The sequence below is a fragment of the Danio rerio genome, chromosome 7, assembly GCF_049306965.1.
Source record: "Danio rerio strain Tuebingen ecotype United States chromosome 7, GRCz12tu, whole genome shotgun sequence".
Classification (NCBI taxonomy): Eukaryota; Metazoa; Chordata; class Actinopteri; order Cypriniformes; family Danionidae; genus Danio; species Danio rerio.
In genome coordinates, this window is record NC_133182.1 from 21,430,244 (window position 1) to 21,456,447 (window position 26,204).

Consider the following 26,204-nt stretch of genomic DNA (forward strand, 5'->3'; position numbering starts at 1 on the left):
AATGATTTAGTAGTCAGTAAACTAGATTTTGAATTGGTCATATAGACCATTTTGTAAACAATAACAATGGTCCTAACCTATTTCCTGTATAACGTTTTTAATTTCCAAAGCTTCAAAATTCAAAAATGTCAACATATTGACAAATAATGTTATGGCAGCTGTTTTAATATTACCATATGATTAAATTGCCTCTTGTTACAGCTATGAAATAGTTTGACATCAAGAAGAAAATGTTCATGGGCCAATGACATGACCACATTGAAGTGGTCCAATATATAAAAAACAAAAGAAGTTTATCTTGTCTCTGTTAAAATATTGATGCGTTTGTACTTTTTCACAATTTCACAGCCTCATTTTAATTACCATCAAAATAAATATACCATCCACTCCCATATACAGTCCAAAAACTCTATGTAGATTGCATTTGTAAATGCTCTATGAGTTTTGTGTGATTGCACTTGTGTATGTTCAGTATTGCACTAATACGCACCGTCATAAAGCCTGCAGCTGTTTGTGTGTGTGTGCTATAAGCTGTCGTATGCGTCAGTGTCTCACACCCACCTGTGTGTGTGAGAGAGAGAGACAGAGAGAGAATCACAGGCGGTGGTGTCTTACTGACAGGTAAGCATGGGGAGAAAAAAGCGAGCGACACATATAGAGGAAGTGGGGGAGATTTTTTTATTGCTTATTTCTGGAAGCTTAGATCCTGCAGAACAGAGGAAGAATGTGGTCTCTCTCACTCTCTCTCTCTCTCTTCTCCCTCTTTAGCGCACATACCTGCTGGTATTGTTCATCCCCATCAGTGCTGCAACAAAAGCTGGACATATGCTTTATCTTTTAGTCCTCTCTCTCTCTCTCTCTTTTTGATCACTCTATTTCTCCCTCTGTTTTTTGTCAGCAGGGTGTATGCCATATCAACAAATACCGTGTGTTTAGTATTCAGCTGTGGGGTTGTATACAGGGGACAGAATCAATTCCAAATTACTCAGGCTCTCAATAACGGACAGCCCCGTCCGCAAGGAGAAAAGATGATTAATGATGATAGTATTCATGATAGAAGCTGAAGTGCGCGCACACACAGATGGAGCTGTCTGTGTGTATGTGTGTGTGTGTGTGTGTGTTAATGGTCCTGCAGTGAAGAGGCTTTCTGTTTTGTGCCGTATACTTATAATTGAGCGTTTCCACATATTTAGCAGGACGGAGTGCAAATCACCTGTAATTACCACCTACAGCCCCACATTGTACACGCAGCAGCACACACACACATAGCTATTGTAAGAGCACAGTGCATAGAAACATCTATTTGCCTGCTCTGCAGTTACAAGAGTGACAATTCTGCAGAATATGCGGTAAAATCGTCCTGCACCGAAGGTTCGACTGACCCAATGACTCTCTCGAAACATTGAATCCAGTGAAGTGGTCTTTAATGACGGAGCATAAAACGTGTGTGCAAACACTTTCAGCATATGCTGCTTTCAGTAATTAAATTAGACACATACACCACCCTCACCAGCACTGTATTTTATTTACAGTTTGCCACAGTGCACATTTTTGCCCTGACGCACATATGCTGCTGTTTGGACCCACACACACGCGCAGCTGCGGATGAACGTCCCAGCACAGCATTGCTGATGACTAGGTATTTTGAGAGGTCATGTCCTTTTCTATGTGCCCTTTTTTCTGTTAGTACACTATAAGTTGGTTGCTGTGTGTGTGTGTGTGTTTTATACCTATAGGCTGTTCAATGGAAATAGTGAGATGGCAAGCTCGACAGCATTTTTAGACATCAATGGCTTCAATTTGAATGTCACTATAGGTTTAGAAAAAGTGCCTAGGTAAGCAGACTAAGTTTACTCTATAAACAGAGAGCAAAGCTATACACATTCTACCTCACACATGTTCACTTTCTCCAAACGATCAGCATTCATTGCTTCATAATGGCTGCGAGCGTGACTCATTGGGTCAGGGTAGTACAACACTGCCACCTAGTGTGTGTGCATATGTGTGCTTATGGTGCGTGTGTGAGAGATAAAGGAAGCAGGAATGCCCTGACCATCTGCTGCACATTAGAAAGAGACCCCCAGCCCAATTCAATTAACATCCACAAGCCCCCTGATTGGGCTCAGAGAGAAACAGAGAGATGGGAAGAGAGATAAAGGCCAGCGCAGGAGTTACTACCCCGCAGTAAATTAGAGTTTCGCCGTTCTCTGATGAACTCTGCTTCTGACAGCGGGGTGAATGGAAAAGTCATTGATCAAATGCAAACACACACAAACACAGTAGACGTTTTTTAAAAGAGGTTAGGAAATGTTTTTTTGCTATAAATGGAGATAGAAATAAATATTCTTGATCTGTTCGTTGCGATAATGATAGAATCTTTAGTTGGTGACTACCTTAAGTTTAGTTCTTTTAGAAATCGAAATCTGACAAAACTTTGCAGTTGTTTTGCTTTGTTGTGTTTTCTTTATTTGTTTTTAATTAATTAATTTTTTATTTTAAGTATATTGTGTTTTAAAGCATATGCAAATGTGTCTTTATTTTCGTTTTAATTTGTTTTCTTTATTTATTTTTCTTTCTTTATTTTATTATTTTTTTGTGGTTGACATTTACCATTTTGTTTTGTGTTTATTATAGTTTTTATTTAATTACAAGCATTTCATTCTTTAGCCTTGCTACTTATTTTGGTTTTAAAAACACATCAAAGTCATGCATACTGATACACTACCTGACAAAAGTCTTGCCGTCAATCCCAGTTTAAGAGCAACAAATAATAACTTGACTTATAGTTGATCATTTGGAAAAGTGGCAGAAGGTAGATTTGTCTGACGAATCATCTGTTGAACTGCATCTCCATCATAACAGATACTGCAGAAGACCTATTGGAACCCACATGGACCCAAGATTCTCTAGAAATCAGTCAAGTTTGTCGAAAGAAAAAATCATGGTTTGGGGTTCCATTCAGTATGGGGGAGTGCAAAAGATCTGCAGAGTGGATGGCAACATCATCAGCCTGAGGTATTAAGATATTTGTGCTGGCCAGTACATTACAAACCACACGAGAGGGCAAAATCTTCAGCAGGATAGCGCTTCTTTTCATACTTCAGCCTCCACATCAAAGCTCCCGAAAGCAAAAAAGATCAAGGTGCTCCAGGATTGGCCAGTAAAGTCACCAGATATGAACATTATTGAGGATGTCTGGGGTAAGATGAAAGAGGAGGCATTGAAGATGAATCCAGATCATCTTGATGAACTCTGGAAGTCCTGCAAGAATGCTTTCTTTGCCATTCCAGATGACTTTATTAATAAGTTATTTGAGTCATTGCAGAGACGTATGGATGCAGTCCTTCAAGCTCATGGGAGTCAGACACAATGTTATTTATTTTTCAGCTGCACCAAAACTTTATATTCTATACTGTACATTATTTCTGTTAAGTGACAAGACCTTTGTCTAAGCAAAGTCAAACCTTACTGTCCTAATTAAATAATTAAAAATCAAGGCATGATCATGTTTTATTTTGGTAAAATAAGCAGAATCTAGAGGCCTTTGCCTTTCATTTAAGCCATTTCTAAAAACAAATGTCCTACTAAAATTGGATAGGCGACAAGACTTGTCAGATAGTGTATTTATGTAATACTATTATTTTGTCATTGCCACTGTCAGTATTTGCAATGGTTAGATATAGAAATTCACAATATTTTGTGGCTATTATGCCTTCAGGTCTCTGCAGACACTGCAGCTGGCAAAGATCTGTATTTACTGTCTTGCTAGCAACTGTTGCTGAATTTGTAGCTAATATTCATTGGCTTTTCATGAACAAATAGTTATTATGATCCACTATGATAGTAAACAGCAGAGAGCCGTAGAGTCCTAATTAAAAAAGCACCAGTTTAAATATTGATTTTTACAATTTATTTATCAATGTGTTATTTTAGTATTTTGTGTGTTATGTGCAGTATGGTGATGGTGATTTTATAGGTAACATCCATAATTTTCCAAAGTTTAGAAAAGAATACGCCTTCATAAAGATGTAAATCTATTCCAGGTTGCATGTACACAGTATGGCTGGTTCTTATTTTGATAGCCAGTTACATGCTTGTGTGCGTTTTATTGCTGTGACAGTGCTAATGTAGTCAGGGATTTTGTGTCTCTCTCACCTGCTGCTCCTCTGAGAACAGCCTGCAGTGAAGACAGTGGTGATGAGATGTGATGAGAGTGATGAATATGACAGATCAAGAGCTGCAGCGGCGTGTGTATATATGAGAGAGAGAAAGAGAGAGAGATGATTCGTCTTTCCCACTACTGATGTTCATGTGTGTGAGTCCAAGTGAAAGAAAGACTTGAGAGCACTGGAGATTGAGCAGGGAGGCTGTGATTGGTCTGAATCAGAGGCCTGCGGCAGGCGGGCGAAACGTGTGATCACTTATAGCAGAGGTGATAATTTACAGCCTTTCTGAGTGTGTGTGAGAGAGCCTCCGTCTCTCAGAGCAGCCGGCCTGTACTGATTCTGACCATATTCAACAACAGATGTTTGTCCAAACAATACTTTTAAAATAATAGCAACATAGTAGACTATACAGAGCTTTTTTTGTTCATATATACGTATTATAAGTTATATAAATATCTGCATGATTGTTTATTTTGGCAACTATACAGTCAGTATTTGATTTATTTATATTTAAATGTACAACATGTACAATTTTTTAATTGAAATATCCAAAAACCACATATATTTTGCTAGCTTATGTTAATGTAAATGTTTTGTTTAGCAGAAATCAGGGAAACGCCAAGATGCTTTAATATGTTGTGGCCCATGTGGTCTTCCATCCAGGTTCTGACTGGGCACAGCCCTGCTTAGCTTCAGTGGTCGACCATGTGAGAGTTGCAGAGAGCTAGCTGCCAGTGTTTAACCAAGCAGCAAAAGTAGTTTAAACAGTCATCAAAAGTATTGAGGAACCAAAAGAGGTGGCTTTCACGTCAGTGGCTATCAGCCTTATTCTGCGTCAAACTGCCATGCTAAAAAGTGTTGAGTGTACCTTTGTTCATTCAAGATTTCTGCTGGAGTCTAGTAGGATGTAATGAAGATGACAACTCCCTTGATTCCACACTCAGTCACAGCGTGATAAGTGAAGTTTATTTATAAACTAATTTTGAGAGGATCACATGTATAAAATTGATCACGAGTGGTTCTGCATTAGCTATAAAATTATATATCAATCCAATCCAAGATGAATCCAAAAACATAAATAGCCAGATTTCTTTACCTTAACCATCTTTGTCTTGAAGAATCCCCCCATACACCCTGACTCCTTCCCTTCTTTCTTGGCATAATTCAGGGGAGTTCAGGAGACCTACTTGAGCTCAGACTCCCCTTCATCCTGATGAAACAGGAGGAAGCCCCAGGATCTTGAGCTCAGGGCTCTCTCCCGGGACAGCATGCAAAACACACTTTTACTTATCAATCATCAGCTAAGTGTAAACTCTTGAAACATATATGCCATTGGTTGTTGTGAATATACACCCTCTAGTGATAAAAATTACATACTGCATACTCTTTTAATCCCAATAGAGTAAAAGGCTGTTAAAATCAAAGTTTTCTGTTTGAAATATATATTTTTTAATGTAATTGGGGAAAAATCTTCAATTCTTTCAGAAATCATTGAAATGTGTTAATTTTCTCAGTAACATTTCATTTTATTGTATGTCATCATCAAAGTCAATCCTAACAATTTGGCTTGAAGCAAAAAGGTTTTTTGTAATATGACACAAATATTCTAGATATGGAAATCCAAACAGTCACTGCAATCACTGCAGTTTCTACTTGTCAAACATCTATATTTATACCAAAATGGTGGGTGAATTTGTAGCTATTTGTAGTTATTTTATGAAAAAAAAAAAACATTAACTATGATCCTTCAGAAATCAGTCCGATATATGTTAATTTGGTTCTCAAACATTTAATTACATTGAGCTACGTTGAAAACAATTGTACTGCTTAAAACCTTTGATAAATTGATAATTTAAAAGAACATTAATTTGAAATAAAAACCTAATTAAATATTACTTAAACTTAATCTAAACTTTAATTGAATATTATTTAAGCTGTCACTTTTGTTGATTTTAATTATATTAAATTATAATAAATAGTATGTCAATTTTGTGACCAGTCGTCCATATTTATGCAACACCTGTTCCACAGACTAAAAGTGCATTTTCCTTAATAACAAAACAGTTTTATCCTCATAGCCAAATAATAAGCATTTATAATCACTTTTTAAACATTGATCAGAATTGTTGGATTAACATTATGCAATATTTCTGAAGTTATATATGCCCTGATAATCCACTTATACTGTAATAGCTTAAAGCTCACATTAACTGTCTTGATGTGGGGATTTAGATGGGTTCTCTGCCATTCATCTTGGGATATATCCTGTTATATTCTAATATATGTTTTTAATGCTTTCTTTGATGATCATAATCCAAAACTTTGTCAGCGGAGGAGCTCATGATGGGTCATTTTTTTTCATATACTATGCTGAAATACAGAGCGTACTAACAAGATTTCCTCTCTCTCAGCCATCATCACTTGCGTTTATTGTGCTATATTTTTATGGTGGCTTCGGGGCAAAATCTCATGAGTGCACTTAAACTTGATTAAAGCCACCTTATGATTCACAGGGTTTTTATGTTGTGTTGCTAAGCAGGGGTATCTTATTATATTATTATTATATTATATTATATTATATTATATTATATTATATTATATTATATTATATTATATTATATTATATTATTTTATTTTATTTTATTTTATATTATATTTATTATATTATATTATATTATATTATATTATATTTATTATATTATATAATATTTATTATATTTATTATATTATATTATATTATATTATATTATATTATATTATATTATATTATATTATATTATATTATATTATATTATATTATATTATATTATTATCTGGGGTCAGTGCAATTTATTTAAATGATTTTTTTCAGCAAGGATGTATTATAGTAATTAAAAGTGAATGTACAGCAAATATGTTTCATATACTGTATATACTCACCGGCCACTTTATTTGGTACACTTGTCCAAATGTTTATAAACGCAATGCAAATTTCTAATCAATCAATCTCATGGCAGATATTCAATGCATTTTGGCATGTAGACATGGTCAAGACGATATGCTGCAGTTTAAACAGAGCATCAGACTGGAGAAAAAGGTGATTTAAGTAACTTTGGATGTGGCATAGTTGTTGATGCCAGACGGGCTGGTCTGAGTATTTCAAAAACTGCTGATCTACTTGGATTTTCACAATGTCAAATGAGCAGCAGTTCTGTTGTTGATGCCAGAGGTCAGAGGAGAATGGCCAGACTGGTTTGAGCTGATAGAAACGCAACAGTAACTCAAATAACCAATCGATATTTGACTGCATTATGCAGAAGAGCATCTCTGAATGCTTAAAACATCAAACCTTGAGGCGCATGGTCTACATCAGCAGAAGACCACACTGGGTGCCACTCCTGTCAGCTAAGAACAGAAAGCTGATGCTACAATTCGCACAGGCTCGCCAAAACAGGTTTGGAGATTGGAAAAACGTTGCCTGGTCTGATAAGTCTCAATTTCTGCTGGACATTCGAATGGTAGGGTCACAATTTGGCATCAACAACATATAAGCATGCATCTGTCCTACCTTGTATCAACGGTTCAGGCTGGTGGTGGTGGTGGTAATGTAATAGTGTGGGGGATATTTTCCACAACCACAGAATACTGGATTATTATTGGTGAACTTGTCCATCCCTTTGTGACCACAGTGTACCCATCTACTTCCAGCAGGATAACTCGCCATGTCATAAAGCGCAAATCATCTTATACTGGTTTCTTGAAAATGACATTGATTTCACTGTACTCAAATGGCCTCCACAGTCAGCAGATCTCAATCCAACCTTTAGTATGTGGTGGAACAGGAGATTAGCATCATGGATGTGCAGCCGACAAATCTGCTGCAACTGTGTGATGCTATCATGCTATGTTTTACAAATAATCACTTTACAATACTGACAATTGCGAGTAATGGATGCTGAAAACTCATCATTTCCATCACAGAAATAAACTGCATTTTATTTCAATGAAAAAAAAAAGTTTGTTCTGCTATAATAGATTTTTACTGTACTTTTAGTTCAATAAGAGCAAACATGAGACTGCTAAACCACAGAAACTTACCAACATTAATCAATATTACAAACATTAAATCAAATGTAAAAATACTAGAGTTTGAACTCCATTATTTATTTACTGACCTTTGACTTTTTGATCTTTGATTTTGTTCTGTTTAACACAAAAGAAGGTAATTTAAAGAATATTTTTAAAACCTGTAACCATTGACTCTAATGATATTTGTTTTACCTACTATGAACACCAATGGTTACAGGTTTTCAAATGATGGCGAAATTTTCATTTTTGGGTGAACTATCCCTTTAAACATATTCATGATTTGCAACTGAATTCATCTAATATCCAACATTACAGACAAAGTAGCTCACCTCCACCGTAAATGCTCTTCACTTATGTGTGTGTGTGTGTGTAAAGTATTTTCTCCTCAGGCACTGGTTCAGTGATGTGTGTCGAATGCTATATGTGTCTGTCATGTTGCCTGGACTGGAAAACAGACAGATTATTCCTCTGAGTGTGTGGTGGTTGGTGCCGCGGGCGAGAGATTGTGGCTCGTTTCATGCTGTCGCTCTGGAGGTCAGGTGCCCCACGACTGTCACTCACCTCCTCTTATTCTCTCCTTCTCCCTGGAACTCTCTTCTCCTTCGCTTCACTCCTGCCTTTCTTCTTCCACTCTTTCTTCAGTAATGCACTACAAACAAAACGTTCTCCTTCCCATCAGCCCCGTGCTTCCTCTCAGTCTGAGAAAAAAAAAAGGTGTGAAGATGTATTTACACTTTTCAGTTTTTCATTCTTATTCCACTCATGTGTCCTTCACAAACTGTCTTTGCTGTGCTGTCCTGGATGTGCAAAGTAGGGGCCATGTTAACTAAAACATTTTGTCAGTGTTCCGTCAGTCTTTTTGCATTAAACTGAGTGTCACTCCAATGTTATTTTGTTTTTTAGTGATTTATTCTAACAAAAATAATTTAGTTCAACCAGACAACACACAATACAGTTTAGGTTAGACTGTAAGCGGCTGTTTTTCAATTACAATGCACTATTTTTCAGATTTTTTTCTACATATACATAATGAACCCATGTTATTGCTATGTTTGCATCTTTTGCAACACATATATAGCTAGCACACGAGGGGCGTGCTTTTAGCCAACCCAGGCTTATTATGAATACGTGCCCGTATATACATTTCTGGAGAGCGCAAAATACATCACCGGAGCTATGTTTTTTTTTTTTTTTTTTTTTTTTAAGCAGTGGTTGTTTTCACGAAGGCCACTGTGTATGCATTTTCAGATCTTAATCTACTCTTGCGAGTGCCATTCGCACCTGCTGTTCTCGCGTAGGGACCAACAGATCCCCCACCCTCCCCTTTCTCTAAACTCAACCAATAGTGTTTCAAATAGCACTGATTAACCCAATTTGTAGACAACACAGTACCAACATTTTAAAGTTAGGAAATTATTATTTGATGGAGTAATCCCGATTTTCAATCATACTAAATAAAAACATTTGTTATACAGTACATGTTAATTGCCATTTTTAGATTGTAACTCGTTTGATTTTATTTGCAATACATTTTATTTTAAATTGGGAAGAAAATTCATCACATCTTTATAGTATAAAAATAAATCAAGTAAGTACTGAAAAATGCTTTAGTTTAGGTAACACTTTAGTTTAGGTTACAATTCATGCTGTTAACTACTGGCTTATTACTAGGCCTGCACTGAATCTGCGCGCGCAGAAATCAGCAGTTTTTTTATCCCATCATTGAGTCTATTTATTTACTTGTTTAATTGTGTGTTAATTTAAATTTATTTAGTATTTCAGCAATATTAATAACTAATATAATGATGTTTATTTAATTTATTTACAATACGGTTTGTAAAGTAATGGTTTCTGTCTTTTAGGAGATATATTACATGAGAGACTTGCTTTGTTTACCAATGGATAAGTAGATCTGATTGGATTTGCATTGTAGACATTAAATAACAGTCAAAAAATATTTTTCATTTTATGTATTAAGTTTTTAATTACAATACTCCCAAAATCATTCCACATAAATCCACAGATCCGCAAAATTCTGCACAGATATAGCAAAAAAAAATCCGCAGATTCTGTGTGGCCCTACTTATTACCTGCCTTTTCTTAGTTTATCAACTGTTTGTTAGTAGTTACAAAGCATGATCTTATTTTGTATGCCCAATCCTACCCAAAACCTACATCAAACTTCTACCTTTTTCATTATTAATAAACAGCTAGTTAGCAGTTGATCAAGCCAGTAGTGTTAGTTAATGGTTTGTTAATACATTGAATTGTGACAAACCAAATTTTCTAGTGGTCTCTTAAACTGCACATGCTCGCATATGGTCTCATATGATCTCTTAATCCGCATATCTTCTAAGTTCATAATTAAAAAGAAAATGTCATCAAATAAAGCTATTAGGTGTCTTATTAAAATAAAATAATAAATCAAATGACCTCTTGTGCAGAAAGAATGTGTGTGTGCCGTGATCATATGCACACACTCTGCATGCAGGGCATGGGTTAGAGCTTAGGGAGATGGAGACAAACAGAGATGAATGTCACACAAACACACACACCTGCGGCTTCAGTCTGAGGAATCAGAAGGTGTGTGACATGTTTTGTGCCCGTGAGAGTGTTAAACCCACCATGTGTGTGTGTCTTTGCTCTGAGTGTGTGTGCTTTTGTTAATGTGTTTGAGTGTGTGTTCAGGTGCGGGTAGTCCGCGCTCATGCCCGCTGTTGGCATGGCGACGGCTGCGGCAGCGCGTGAGGCTGCTGCCATGGTAACGCAGTATGCCAAGGAGGGGGTCGAGAGGCACTGCTGTTCACTTTGTCCTCTCTTTTGTTTGCTTCATTCATCTGGCCGTGTGTGCGAGTTCCAAAGAAACGTGTGATAGTTCAGTGAAATTAATAACAGACCAAACCTTGAGCTCTTTATGTTACCATTTCCTTTGATTGTATAGAGAATGTACCTTTTATGGATATGCTTTGTCCATGTACTGATTCAGAGAGTCAGATTTTTGAAAATGTATTCAGATTTAGTAAACCTGATTTATGTTTCACTGATAGCAGTCATTACTATTTTCAATGCATAGCATATAGATCAGATGAACTGGGTTTTGCTGCCATTAAAAAATGTCAACAGGTTGTGTGAAGGTTACAGTAGATTTTACATTGCAAGCTATCAGTATTACATCTTACTTTGTTGCCATGTAAATATCAGCATACTGTACTGTATGTACGAAGCTAATTATGCAACAAACACTGTTTAAACACATACACTCTCAGAAATAAAGTTACTGGAACTGTCACTGGGGCAGTACCTTTTCAAAAGAAACATATTTGTACCCAAAGAGTCCACAGTGGTACCTCAAAGGTGTATGTTAGCGCCCAGATGTACCTAAAAGTACCATTATGGACCTCTCAGGTAAAAATAAGTACCTTTTGAAAAGGTACTGCCCCAGTGACAGTTCCTGTACCTTTATTTCTGAGAGTGTGCACTTATTTATCTAACAATGCACATAGCTATTTATTTTATTTGCACATAGCTAAAAATACAATATTGTATATAGTAACATACTGTGCATACATTTGTCAAATTGTATATTGCTTTATTATCTGTGCTTTTGTCCTGTCACTGTTATTCTGTTGCACTGTGGGAACTTCTGTCACAAAAACAATTTCCAGTAACACTTTGTAATAATTATACACTATGATTCATTTAATAAACATTAGTAAATAGTTCAGAAAAAAACAAAACAAAAAGCGCTCTGGGGTAAGTTCAAATGTATGGTCGGTGCTCTTTGGGTAAGGGATTCATCAAATCTGCAACAAGAATCAGTCCAAGGCACTCGAGTAAAGTGAAAAAATTAAAAAGCCTTTATTCACATGGCTAGATCTCTAAAAACCAACGCGTTTCGGCAGAAGTCTGCCTTCATCAGGGTAACCTGATGAAGGCAGACTTCTGCCGAAACGCGTTGGTTTTTAGAGATCTAGCCATGTGAATAAAGGCTTTTTAATTTTTTCACTTTACTCGAGTGCCTTGGACTGATTCTTGTTGCAGATTAGTAAATAGTTCATTTATTATTTGCATTAACTCAACATTAATAGACGTTAGTAAGCAATTTATACTTACAGCTACAAATGCTGTATTTTTGAATTACGAGCACATTTAATGTGCTTAACAATTGTGTTTTCATGCTTTGTTAATGATTAATTTTTCATTATTAAGTATTACATTATTTACAAACCAGTTATTTAAGAATAGTTGGTGTTTTTTAAGATCATTCATAATGCGTAAGTGAATGATTAATAGACTATTCAAATCAACATTTACATATTTTATTCATCAGGCATATAATAATAGTTACTTAGTATGTTAATAAATGCTTTATTAAGTCAACTTCATCCTGTTTTGTGACCTAATCTAAAGTGAGGACTATTTATGCTTTGTAAATCCCTTATAAATTACAATTAAAGGCTCAGTAGTTCTTAACAGAGAAATAAATAGAAAATGAAGAAAATATTAATATCTATTTATTTCAAGTTACACAAATGAAACTGTATCAAATAAATAAATGTTTGGAATCTTATCTACAATAAACACACTGTAAAGTTTGAATATCGCTACACATTGAAATGTTGTATCATAATATATTGTTAAGTTATTATATTGTTCTGTCCATTTTTATGTTATATTTTGACACGTTATTTAGCAATGTGTAAACTTTTTATAAAGTTATATAATATTGCATTGATGTATTGTTCACTTGATACTAAGCCTTTAATTGTCATTTATAAGGGATTTACAAAGCATAATTAGTCCTCACTTGGATGAAGTTGAGTTAACGAAGCATTTATTAACATACAAAGTAACTCTTATAATATGCCGGAATAATAAGTTATATAAATGTTAATTTAAATAGTTAATCATTTACTTACACATTCTGAATGATCTTTAAAAAAAACACCAGCTATTCTTAAATAACTGGCTTGTAAATTATGCAATACCTAATTTAGTAATGAAAGTATTAAAGCAAAATAAACATAAACACATTATGAAAACATAATCATTAAGCACATTATTTATGTGCAAGTCAAGAATACTGCAAATGATGTATTTATAAATTACGTAGTAACGTCTATTAATGTAGAGTTAATGCTTAACAAGTAAGGAATTAATTAGTTGTTATAAAATGTTACCCAAATTCCTTGTATGTGTAAACATGCTTGCCAATAAAGCTCTTTCTGAGCTTACTGTATATTTTCTCAGTTTGTTGGCCTCTGAATATGGCCTTCCTAACCATAAACCAAAAATAGATTTTACTACTGAACAAACAATGCATACTGTATTATATATGCATTGTTATATAACTGTCATTATGTGTCGCCAATGTCCAAGACAATATTCAATCCCTTTCATTTTTAATTATTTACTTAATTAACATTGTTTAAGTTTACTGTATACAGTGGCTTCATCCGAAACCGCATAATTCCATACTATATAGAACACTAAAATCAGTATGCGAGCCGAGTAGTATGTCCGAATTCATAGAATTCAAAAATCAGAAAGCGAGAAGTACCCGGATGACTTACAACTGCGAGATTCTGAAGTGCGTATCCCATGCATGCTGCGCTTTTCCATGATGCCTCGCAAGAGAATTCATGAATGGGAGTGAAGCGACACAACTGACACAGTTAGGTCACAGGACCAGGACAAAATGGCAGATGTAGTACCTCCAAATTCAATTCATACTTCTCACATTCATACTGTATAGAATGTACTTTTCTAACGGCTGAGTAGTGTGTTAAAATTAAAATGCAGTGCCTACTGGGTAGTACGCAGTTTCGGACACAGCCAGTGAGAATTTTTAGCTCATGCTCAAGAATAGGCCAACAAATTGGCCTCAAAATATACATGGCCACAAAGTAAGATGAAATTCTGATAGAGTGCAATGTAAATCAGTGAAATATTACAACAACAAAAAAAGTTTAGCAGAACAGTTGCATAAAACTGCATACTAATATCAGCTGTCACTCACATATATCTGAGTAATAAGTCTTGGTAAGGTAATATTGAAATGCCTGAACTTATGATTAAAACACTGTATTTTTAATCCAGTTGATTCATGAACGGTCCATTTTAGTAATTGTTCATCTTGAAATATAACTATATAAATGTAAAAAATGGAGTAAATCAAGATTGATTTCATACCTAAAAAACAAAAATAGCTGTGTGGCATGACCTGAAAGTTAAAATGATAGAATTCATAGTAATTACCTATTAATGAAACTATGAACTGTCAATCATGTAACAGATGGCATTTTATAGATGGAGTTAGAACAATATGTTGTTTTAGCTAGTTTTTTTAATCCTGTTTTAAAGCCTTTTATTCAATGTGTGGTCCTTTAGAAGTGTTTAAGGACTTCTAATGGGTCCTAACCCACTGGTTAAAAACCTCTGCCCTGTGAGATGTTCAAAAATAGCTGCTAAACTGTGTCTGTATGTGTGTGTGTGCTCAGGGGAACAGATGAAGTATTCCAGGCTCTGGAGGATAACCAGGTGACACTCTCTGTAATAAAAGCATCTCGTTTCGTCAAGGCATTTGAAAAGGAAGTTGACCACTGGGAACGCTGTCTCTCTCTGGTGCTGGAAGTCATTGAAATGATCCTCACAGTGCAAAGACAGTGGATGTATCTAGAGGTACACACAAACACACTCGCATCACTTCCTGCAGTTTTACAAAGCACATTACTCATTCAAATCCTTCTCATAAAAACTAAAATCTACGGTTACATTATCCAGGTATAGACACAGCAGACTTCTGACCTTCCTGACACACACACACACACACACACACACACACGCAGCTCGTTCTTAATAAAAGAGACTCTACATGTGATGCACACACTTGCTGTGAAGATGAGCATCACACACAAACACACAGAGTCACACATCTGTTGTCTCGCTGCTGATGAGGAGAGTAAACAGTGGCTGTCAGCCTGGATTTCCAGTGTGTACGAGTGTTTGTAAACACACCTGTGATGGCTCCAACCAAGCTGATTTATCTTCCCTTCTGCGCTTTTCTTCATTTCGCTTGTCTGCTACCTCGTTCTTCCCTTTTTTTTCTATTCTCAGAACATCTTTCTGGCAGATGACATACGTAAGCAGTTGGTTCGTGAGACAGCAGAGTTCGATGCCGTCACCTTCAGTTGGAAGATCATCATGGAACGACTCGACAAGGACAAAAATGCTCTCAGGGGAACACACCACCCAGGTAATCAAGGAATTCATCGCCTCCAGTGGTTGTAAAAAAAAAAGACCTTTCTGGAGTGAGTCGGTTCACTTGGCAGCTGTCTTGGCAACACTCCTGGACAGATGGATAAAATGTGTCCAGGTCACATTTCACCCGGCCAAAAAATAATAATAATAAAATTCAGTTTGGCATAAAGAAAATTAAGCCTGTTAACAATTAAGATTTTTGGGGGGGATTACGGAATTTTTTTATTTGCAATCCTGCAAAAACACAATTCATCTAGGCCTCTTATTTTATTCTGGGAGGGGATTGTAATTACTGTAAAATTGGAAATGTCAAATATTTTATTTTTACATTTTATTTTCACAGCGAGAGAAAAAAAAAGCATTGTGACATCTTTAAGTATATCAAATCACACTATGTATACACTGTACAGTAGCATGCATATACAGTACAGTACATACAGCTGTAGGAAAAAATTATCTCAATTTCCCTGATTTACTGGACTTACTGGTAACACAAAATAATGATCTGTTAGTTAATTGTAATTGAGGGATGCTGGACAAAAGAGTTGAAGATCCACGTGCAGTTTATTAAAAAGGGAATGGTCTGAGAGGCAATGGTCAAACGGGATCAGACAGTATCATAGGGTAATTCAGAAGCGTAGTCACAGGCTAAGAGGTCAATACAGGTGGCAAAGAGTCAACATAAATAATAAAACAAGGCAAGGATCAAACACAGAAAGACTGAAGCAGCACATGACAGCACCAGGTGCGCACATTCGAATGTGATTTAACATGAAACTATTCAGATGGTGCTCTGTGGTGCGGCAGAAATATAAACTGTGTCCCGAGTCGTAGCTGGGCGCCTTGGACGCTGGATTGCGTACTCTGATAGAAATCTATGTTTAGAATTCTAAAATTGCATGACGCTGCGTGCCACGATGTATTGCTGAGCGGCGCATCTAGTGTGCGACCCCCCTTTAGACAAAGAAATGTTCCATGGTGTTACAGACTAACAAGGCTCAGCAACGTGTGTGTGTGTGTGTGTGTGTGTGTGTGTGTGTCTGTGTGTGTGTGCGTGCGTGCGTGCGTGCGTTCGTGTGTGTATGCGTGCGTGCGTGTGAGGTGGATATAAAGTCCAGGTAATCAGTTCAGTGTTTGTGTAATTAGGGGGAATCAGAAACTGGTGTGTGTGAGGTGCAACATGGGATTTGTAGTCCAGTTCAATGACAGGTGTAAAGTTGTTGAGCAATCTGCAAGGATTAGATTGCTGGCGATCGTGACAATAATGTTAGTTAATTTATTTACTAATATTAACAAACAATTAGTAATACGTTTATTAGAGTATTTATTTATCTTTGTTAATATTACTTAATGTAATTTAAGGTAAATAATGTTACTTTCTGTTAGTACCTGTAAACTCACTGTGGATTAACTAATATTAATGAGCACAACTTTAGATTTTAATAATGAATTAGTTAATGTTGAACTATGATGAAAAATTATTTACAAGATTATTCATACTTGGTTAATGTTAGTAAATACATTAAATAGAGGACCATTATTCTAAAGTGTTACGGATTTACTGTGTGTTTGAGTTTTTTTGTTCTATAAATCTCTATAAATCTATAAATATCTATACATTTTAAATTAAAATATTGTCGTATAGAGGAATTATAACACTCATGACATTAAAATAACAAATGTTTTCTTTTTTGCGATAAAAAAAAATCTGTGTTATTGGTTGAAAACAGAGTTTTTATCTTTTTATTATTTTGATAAATTCTCATTTTATGATTTCATAGGTTTCAAATGTAGCAGAATTTGTGGCATGGTGGCTCAGTGGTTAGCATTGTCGCCTCACAGTAGTAAGGTTGCTGGTTGAGTCCAGGCAATACCAGTTGGCATTTCTGTGTGAAGTTTGCATGTTCTCCCCATGTTTGCATGGGTTTTCTCAGAGTGCTCTTGTGTCCCCCACAGTCCAAAGACATATGCTATAGATGAATTGAATAAATTAAATTGGTCATAGTGTGTGTGTGAGAGTGTGTATGTATGGGTGTTTCCCAGTACTACGTTGCAGCTGAAAGGGCATCCATCTCGTAAAACATTTGCTGGATAAGTTGGCAGTTCATTGCGCTGTGGCGACTCTTGATAAATAAGAGACTTAGCCAAAGGAAAATGAATGAATGAATGAATGAATGAATGAATGAATGAATGAATGAATGAATGAATGTAGCAGAATTTACATCAGTAGTTTGCAGTACATTACAAAAACTGCTTCTCACTCTGGTCACAGCACCACCTATGCATTATTTTATATTAAATCAGCAACCCATCACCAATTATTCCATACATATAATAGCTATTGCCTTTTTAATGCATTTGTACATTTTAGAGGAAAGCAATACAATTACAATATTAAATGTAATACATTTTAAACATACTTTAAAGCTGAGTGATTCATACATCCCATGCATTTCTTTTTTCCTAAATCAGAATGCATTTACAGTAAATTAGGACTCTTTTTGACTATTTTGGTCATTTCAATCACGGTGGAATAGCCCAGTCCCAAACAAGACTTGTAATATCCATAAAAAAGAAGAAGAGAGAAATAGGTCCAGCTACAGTTGTTTTTGTAAACCTACTAAAGGTTCGATTTCCTTTGGTAGTTGACACACTGACCATTGCAGTTTCTCCTACTCCGCAAGAAACTGAATAGTAAAAGATAAATGAAGAATATATAATAAAGAACACATATCTTCCATATTTGTCGTTGTGTCAGGTCTTCTAGAGAAGCTGTCAGAAATGAACACTAAGTTAGAGGAGATTCAGAAGTCTCTGGACATGTACCTGGAGACCAAACGGCAGATCTTTCCTCGTTTTTACTTTCTGTCTAACGATGACCTGCTGGAGATCCTGGGCCAGTCCCGCAACCCAGAGGCTGTGCAGCCACACCTCAAGAAGTGCTTTGACAACATCAAAAGTCTCCGCATCAACAAGGTACATAAAGGCTGCAGGGGATATGACTGAAATCTCAATGTGCAGTTGAGCAACTGTTTTTGTCATGTTATTGGTGTAAATTATTTTAAGTTTCAGAAATACACTGGATTAAGCCTGAATATTAGTTTAAATAATATATTTGTATATGTGTTTTAAGGTCGGGACTGGTAACAAGTCAGAGGCCAGTGGGATGTTCTCAGCTGATGGGGAGTTTGTTGACTTCACTCATCCTGTTCTTCTGGAGGGGCCAGTGGAGGTGGGTTTCAAACCTACATTACTTTAACAGCCTTTCTTGACGAAAGCACTCTCCATTAGGTTTTTCATCTTTTATGTGTCTATAGGCATGGTTGTGTGATGTTGAGCGAACCATGCGCTGGACTCTGAAGGACTCCCTGAGGAATTGCTCCATCGCTCTCAAGAAGATGCCAGGGAAAAGGGGCAAATGGGTGCGAGACTGGCCAGGACAGGTGAGTGTCTGCGTGTGTGTTAGTCTGTTTGCATGCCTGTGTTTGTGTATGTGCAGTTAATTAACAGTAACATTGCATTCACATGGTGTCACAGTGGCGCAGTGGGTTGCATGATCGCATGAGTTTGCCTGTTCTCCCTGCGTTCACGTAGGTATCTTCCGGTCTAAAGACATGCGATATAGGTGAATTGAATAAGCTTAACTGGCTGTAGAGTATGTGTGTGAATGAGAGTGTATGGGTGTTTCCCAGTGTTGGGTTGCAGCTGGAAGGGAATTCACTGCGTAAAACATATGCTGAAAAAGTTGGTGGTTTATTCCACTGTGGCGACCGCTAATTATTAAAGGGACTAAGCCGAAAAGAAAATGAATGAACGAATCGCATTCACACAGGGCGTCAGCATCAACAATTCCCATTTACTTAAAATGGGTGGTGTCAAGTGTTGTCTAACTATATTGTGGATCCATTGGTGCCGCTTCTGTGGCGTTGCTCGCTGTAGAAGTTGCTAATTTCTCAACTTTTCAAGCACCAATGGTAGCGTCAGTCAATCAGATCGCTTTATGCAAATACCCCAACTCAGACAGTAGCCAGTTGCTGACTAATTTCATTGGCTGACGCTGCTTTGAGGATCGTGTCAGCCCCAACTTTAGACACGCCCCCATCAAGCTTTTGCGCTAAAGCGTTACGTGAATCAGCTATAAAATGTGTTTTGTGTGTCTTTGTAGATGTTGATCACAGCCAGTCAAATCCAGTGGACCACAGATGTCACCAGAGCCCTTATGACCAGCAAAGAGAGAGCAGATAAATCTGCCCTTAAATCACTGAAAAAGAAACAGGTAAGGGGAGAGCTGAACACATTTGGACCACATTTAGGCTAGAAGGCCAAATATTACTGCTTTGAACACTATAAAGTAAATGTGTGTGCATGTATGTGAAAGCTATTGATGAGAACAATGAATTTTCTTATTTGTTGTGATTGAAAATCAGAGATATTCCAAATATTGATATCGTAATCTAAATATTGAGGTTAAAGGTCCCTTGAAGTGCTGTGAAATCTGTATTGTTTATTCAGTGTTTGACATAATCCTAACTGAAATGTGAGGAGAGGGCCGGACATAGTGTAGCTTCTCTTCTTTTAAAGAAACACCCAATAGCGTTGTTTTATCACAGCGCTGCCAGTGAGAATAGTTGAGCTCCAGCACATCTAATGAAATGTAAATGAGAAACATCTTGAAGGGGGCGGGGCATGTCAGATACAATAGAGCATTTATTTGTCAAAATTTGATGAGAAACTGAAATATGAAGCGAGGTGAAAAAAACGTTGAACCATTTAGGTGGATGTAACAAACTACAAACTTTAGATGTTTATAACGGGTTTATGACTTTTAAACACAAATTCTGTTATTTCTGTACCAAACTAGCTTATAGATATTATTTTAATTAACTGGACCTTTAAAACAAGCAGCCTTTAGTTATTTTATGCCAAAAATGCTCTAAATTACAAACTTTTATTTTAAATAGTGAAGAAATTTCATCAGTGCTTTGTTTTTTATTTAAATAATAAATCAAACTAAACTAAATGTTGAGTTGTTTCAACCAGAGTGAAATCTCATTTGTAAAACTTGTGAGCATTGATTAATCTAGTAAACTAGTCATAGTACTAAGTAAACATGAATGAACGTCTCATGTCTCTTGACTACTGATAAAAATTGTGGTGCTACAAGTGTATGTGAATACTTTGTACTTTGATTTTAAATTTCTGTTTTGAGAAAGATACAACACGCAGTCTTTTCCCCTTATTTTTACATTGATTTAGAAGGAAATCTGTGGGAATCTCTGGAATAGATTACAACATGTTGTTAAATGAAGCTGAGAGTACAACACTTTGTTTGTAGCTGAAAGCAAAATAAAATGAGTCCAGATATTTAATTAACAAACACGCAAGCGCTGGGGGATTTGTCGAATTTTAGGAATGACAGGTGTTCTGATTCTGCAGAAATCTGCGGAGCTCTCTGTGGAGAACTGTGGGCACAGATTCAATACGAGTCTGCTAATAATTGGTGGATGAACTCCATTTTTGCTACTGACTTCACTCAAACCCTTTATGGAAAAATGATTATTCATTTCATGTGTGTTTGTACTTGGAGCACGGGATGCACAAGTTAATTAGGGACGGCAGCTCATATGAATTTAATCCAATCGCATTTTATAAGCCAAAGCCAGTGAGACAAAGAGAATGGCTCAGGTCTGTCTCTGTGTGTTTGACAGTTGAGATTTAGTCTCAGAGTGTGGCTTCATGGGGCTTTAGGGTGGTGGGGATTTTTTTGTCATTGATTTGCATATAAGCATCTCAGTTGATGTTTACTGGGTTTGTTTGAAGAAACAGAGGTTAGTTTTGATCTGGAACTCTGATCCATAAAATTAGATTTTGTTGTGTCTGAGCTTCTCTGTCTTCCAATAATGAGTGTTTGGGTTGTGTTACTCAGGTGTCCATGCTCAATCAATACTCTGAAGCCATACGAGGGAACTTAACCAAGATTCTACGCTTGAAGATTGTCGCTCTTGTCACGGTGGAGGTCCACGCCCGTGATGTCATCAGCAAGCTGGCAAAAGGGGGCTGTTGTGATGTCAACGCATTTGACTGGCTGTGCCAACTCCGCCTTTACTGGGAGAAGGTACAGGATAAAGAGGCGGTGCACACATAGAGAATTAGAAGAAGGTGTTCATGCCTATTTAAATTACTTTGTGTGTGTTTAGGATGTGGACGATTGCATCATCAGACAGACCAACACACACTTTCGCTATGGCTACGAGTACCTGGGCAACTCTGGTCGTCTGGTCATCACCCCTCTCACAGACAGGTAATATCTGAAGCCCAACACAGGTTACTCACTGAAGCTAAACAGGGCTGAGCCTGGTCAGTACCTGGATGGGAGACCACATGGGAAAAACTACGTTGCTTTCTTTTGGAAGGGGTTTTAGGGAGGCCAGCAGAGGGGGCTCAACCTGTGATCTGTGTGAGTCCTATTGCCCCAGTATAGTGAAGAGGGCACTACGTCTTCAGTGAGTGCCGTCTTTCGATTGAGATTTTAAACAAAGGTCCTGACTCTCTGTAGACATTAAAAATCTCAGGGCACTTTTAGTAAAAAGTAGGTGTCCAGACCAAATTCCCTCCATCGGCCCTTACCAATCATGGCCTCCAAATCATTCCCATCTACCAAATTGCCTCTATCACTGTCTCTGCACTCCACCTATAGCTGGTGTGTGGTGAGCGCACTGGCGGCGTTGTCCTGTGGCTGCCATCGCATCATTGATGTGTAGAGAGACCCCAAATGCACAATTTTTTAATGCACAATTTTTCTTTCTCTCAGAATTCACTTCCCCGAGCATCTGACATCATGTACCTCACTGAGGACATGCATTGGGGCTTCCACTACCGTAATACACCTGAAACACGGATTACCATATAACTCATCATTGGGAGGAAAGCGTTTTCTCTTGTTAATTCTAGCGAAAGAGTTTAACAAAATCATTTTTCGATTTGACTTAATACCAGCCATACATGTAGTGCACAAATAATGTTTGTTAGATGTTTCCCACTTTTTTTGCAGTCTGAAGTGTGTCAAAGGCACAAAACAGCCAATTCGCAATTCGATGTCTAATCGCATCTTTGCATTGACTTCGCATGTAAATCACTTGCGCTTCATCAGCGTTACTGCCCAGGCTACAACACAATTCCCCCATTCCCCTACCATTCCTTTTAATATAATAATTTTGAGGACGCAGGTTAGCTGTCATTTTTCGAGAGACACTCAATCACATCACGTGTGCTGCGCATGAAACTTTTTAAATTGTTTAATTAAACTTTTGTTTAATTAAGAATTTAGCAGAATCTCAAAAAAAATCGACTATTTGTTGATTTTGCGTTGGATTCAGCAATCACGGAATCGAAAAAAAAAAAATCGGGTCTGATAAATACATACATTACATGACTTTAAAGGGGTTTCTAAAGCATGCATTGTGGAAGTCCAAATAAAAACAGTATATTTTCAATATTGTTTCACATTACTTCATAAAAATGAAACAAGCTTTTTTTTACTCTCCCTGTCCTGTTTTTCCCCCACCAGAATTACATATTTTGTCAGTTATTTATCTGTCCACTGCAATAAAATATAGTAGTACAGTAGATATTCAAGATATATGTGGTGCGGAATGCTTTAAATGTCAGAAATAATGAAAAATAAGAAGTCATAAACATTTAAATGTCATGAATAAAAAAAATAAAATAAAGAAAACATCAAGTTATAAAGAGAAAAAACCCTGCGGTAATTTGAATGTAGCATCACAGCCACATTTCCTTCTAAAATGTGAATCTAAAGAACAATATATTTTTAAAAAAGTAATTAAAAATTGTGCATGTTTTCAAAATGCTGAAATGACAAGAACGTTATATAATATATATTATTATATATCAGATTCTCTCAGTCATCTTTTTAAAGGGCATTCGGGGACACCCAATGTTTGTCAGGCACTTTAATATCTGCCTTAATTCATTTTCTTTCCCAACTCATCCATTTCCACAAATTTAATTCAATTTATCAGTGTTGTTTTTTATTTTAGTTTTATAAAAGCATTCATGCATCATATGTTTGTCAATAATATTTTTTTTAAAATCAAGCTTTTAAAAAATTAATTAATAAATCAAATGGCCCAATGACTTGCTCCCTGAGTTTATCAAACAGAACAGACATAAGTGAAGTCTGTATTATTTGACTCACTCTTGATACAGTATGTTGATTTCAGGTCCTAAGTACAATGATGAGAGTGAATTTTACCCAGGTGTCATATTACATGAAACATTAACATTACAAAGATAATATATATATATATAACCTGCAGCTGATATAATCGCCTACACTCTCATATTATACAATAACTCTCAGATTGTTAGAGATATCAATATCCTGTCCTGTATGACAGTCTCAACTCCTGCATTTGACTGATGTGATCAGCTGGTGTATAATGATCATTATGGGGACTCTAATGCTGTTATCTAACTTTAGCCATTATCCAAGTCATTATGAGAAGAGACTGGGATCATGTCATTAACCTTATCAGTCACGATCTTCACCGCTCCATCAGCAGGAGCACACCTGCACACACACACAGAGAGGAGCTCCAGATGTCTCTGAGAGATAATAAAACAAAAATGTGAATTTCCGCATGATTCTATGCAAAGATTTCAGCTAGGAAATGGAGTCAGGAGTCAATGGCGGATTTCCTGTTGTGTGCCTTCAGAGACCGCAGAAAATCAGCACCGAACGTGCCTCCAGTGGAATGAAAGGAAGAATCTAATCCGGGTTTATTATGTTGAGAGGGTGACATCTTAAGCCCACTCAAGGACATGGACAATGTGCTTAAGCCTGTCTGTCTCTTTTTCCATGTGTGTATGGCTTACAAATGCATGAGATTTCAACGAATGACAGTGTTTGTGCCAGTCTGTCTGTGTCTGTTTCTATACCAGCCATAAGAACTGCTATAACATGTCTCCAGATGTTTGCAAATTATGTTTCGAATCCTAATGTGTTAAAGTGTTTGTTCAGCCAAAAATGAAAATTATGTTAATGTCATTGCAAAACTTTGAGATCTGGAACACAAATTAAAATATTTTAGGTTAAATCTGAAAGCTTTTTCATCCTCCGTAGACAGCAAAGTTCAGAAAGGTACAAAAAACATCCTAAAAACAAACCATATGCCTTCAGTGGTACAATCGCAATCCAATCAAACTACAGGAATACTTTTTGTGTGCACTAAAAAACAAAAATAATGACTTTATTGTAAAGTTTCCTCTCCTCAGTGTCAGTATAGGGTGCACGCCACATTCATGAGCATGAGTGACGATTATAATGTATAATCCGCTGGATGCCAACGCTCCACTTTCTATGTTTGAAACAAAGCACAGCAGCATTTGAAATAATATGTCAGAGGAACAACCAAGCACAATATGTGCACCCTATACTGACACTGACACTATTTTCTAAATGTAGGCTATTTTGTGTGCTGTTTTGACCAAAATAGGAACGGCCAATTGCAGACTTGGAAGTCATCACTATACTGATATAAGTCGCTAGCAATTATGTTTGACAGCCTACATCTTCATAAATGGACACTGAGATGATTTAGGTCAAAAACACACTTAGTAAATTCAGTAAAATATACTCAGTACAAACAATCTGTAATAATAGACAAAGCAATAGTGGCAATATTTAGGGGTCGTTCAAACAGTATGGCTGCGTCTGAAATTGCCTACTACTCGAGTAGGTACTACATTTGAATTTGAATTTACTATACAATAGTTAGAAAAGTATGTTCTATATAGTAGGATTGTGAGTAGTATAAATGGAATTTGGATGTACTACATCTGCCATTTTCCCTTAGTCATTATCACATGAACTACCCGCTCTCATGTGTCATCATGGGATAGCGTAGTGTCCATTGGATGCGCACTTTAGAATCTCACCGGAAGTACGTAGAACAGGGGGAGGGCAAACTCGGTCCTGGAGTTTGATTAGAGTTGGAGCTAAACTGTGCAGGACACCGGCCCTCCAAGACCAAGGATGCCCACCCCTGATGTAAAAGATCATCCGGGTACTTCTCACATGCTGTTTTTTAAATACTATAAATTCAGCCATACTACTCGGCTTGCATACTGTTTTTTAACGTATTATATATAAAATATATATAAATGCAGGGTTTCACAAAATTAATTCATGTTATCCCAACACAAATCAATTAAGTTAACTTAACACTTTTAAAAATTGATGTGGATTGAACTTAAAAAAATTAAGTTGTCCCAATGAAATCTCAAGAATTGTGTTGATTCAGCTTATTTTAAATGAGTAGTTTGAACAAGCAAAAAAAAAATGTATTTGTTAAAAGACAGACAGGCTTAAGCACATTGTCCATGTCCTTGAGTGGGCTTAACTACCATAATGCTTGTGCCAATCAACTCCGCTACAGTTGACAATAATTCACACACACGCATACAGACGCAGGCACGCAAACACAGGGGAAGATCATTCTGTCTTATTACCAGGACTATAAGCACAGGACACACACACACTTCTGGACTGAGTCTTGTTAGTCTGTAGCTTTACAAAAGTTTTCTTGTCTTGCCTTGTCTAGCCATGTTTTTTACCTTTTGCATTGCTTTATTGTTTCTATTGTTTTCACCGCCTGTTCTGACCATTCGCCTGTGTTTGACTACGTA

The 26,204-nt window shown here is 36.6% G+C and overlaps 2 protein-coding genes across 2 annotated transcripts in view; both read left to right on the forward strand.

Moving 5' to 3' along the window:
• Positions 1 to 26,204, forward strand: part of efnb3b (ephrin-B3b) — an 888,832-nt gene that overhangs the window by 491,174 nt on the left and 371,454 nt on the right. The window lies entirely within an intron of this gene.
• The window catches only part of dnah2 (dynein, axonemal, heavy chain 2), a 306,887-nt gene that overhangs the window by 129,162 nt on the left and 151,521 nt on the right, over positions 1 to 26,204 (forward strand). The window contains exons 29-36 of the mRNA XM_009303124.5: positions 14,735 to 14,915; positions 15,351 to 15,489; positions 18,253 to 18,470; positions 18,628 to 18,726; positions 18,812 to 18,937; positions 19,660 to 19,770; positions 21,421 to 21,609; positions 21,692 to 21,795. Coding sequence (XP_009301399.2) covers positions 14,735 to 14,915; positions 15,351 to 15,489; positions 18,253 to 18,470; positions 18,628 to 18,726; positions 18,812 to 18,937; positions 19,660 to 19,770; positions 21,421 to 21,609; positions 21,692 to 21,795 — 1,167 coding nt within the window. The remainder of the gene's footprint in view (positions 1 to 14,734; positions 14,916 to 15,350; positions 15,490 to 18,252; positions 18,471 to 18,627; positions 18,727 to 18,811; positions 18,938 to 19,659; positions 19,771 to 21,420; positions 21,610 to 21,691; positions 21,796 to 26,204) is intronic.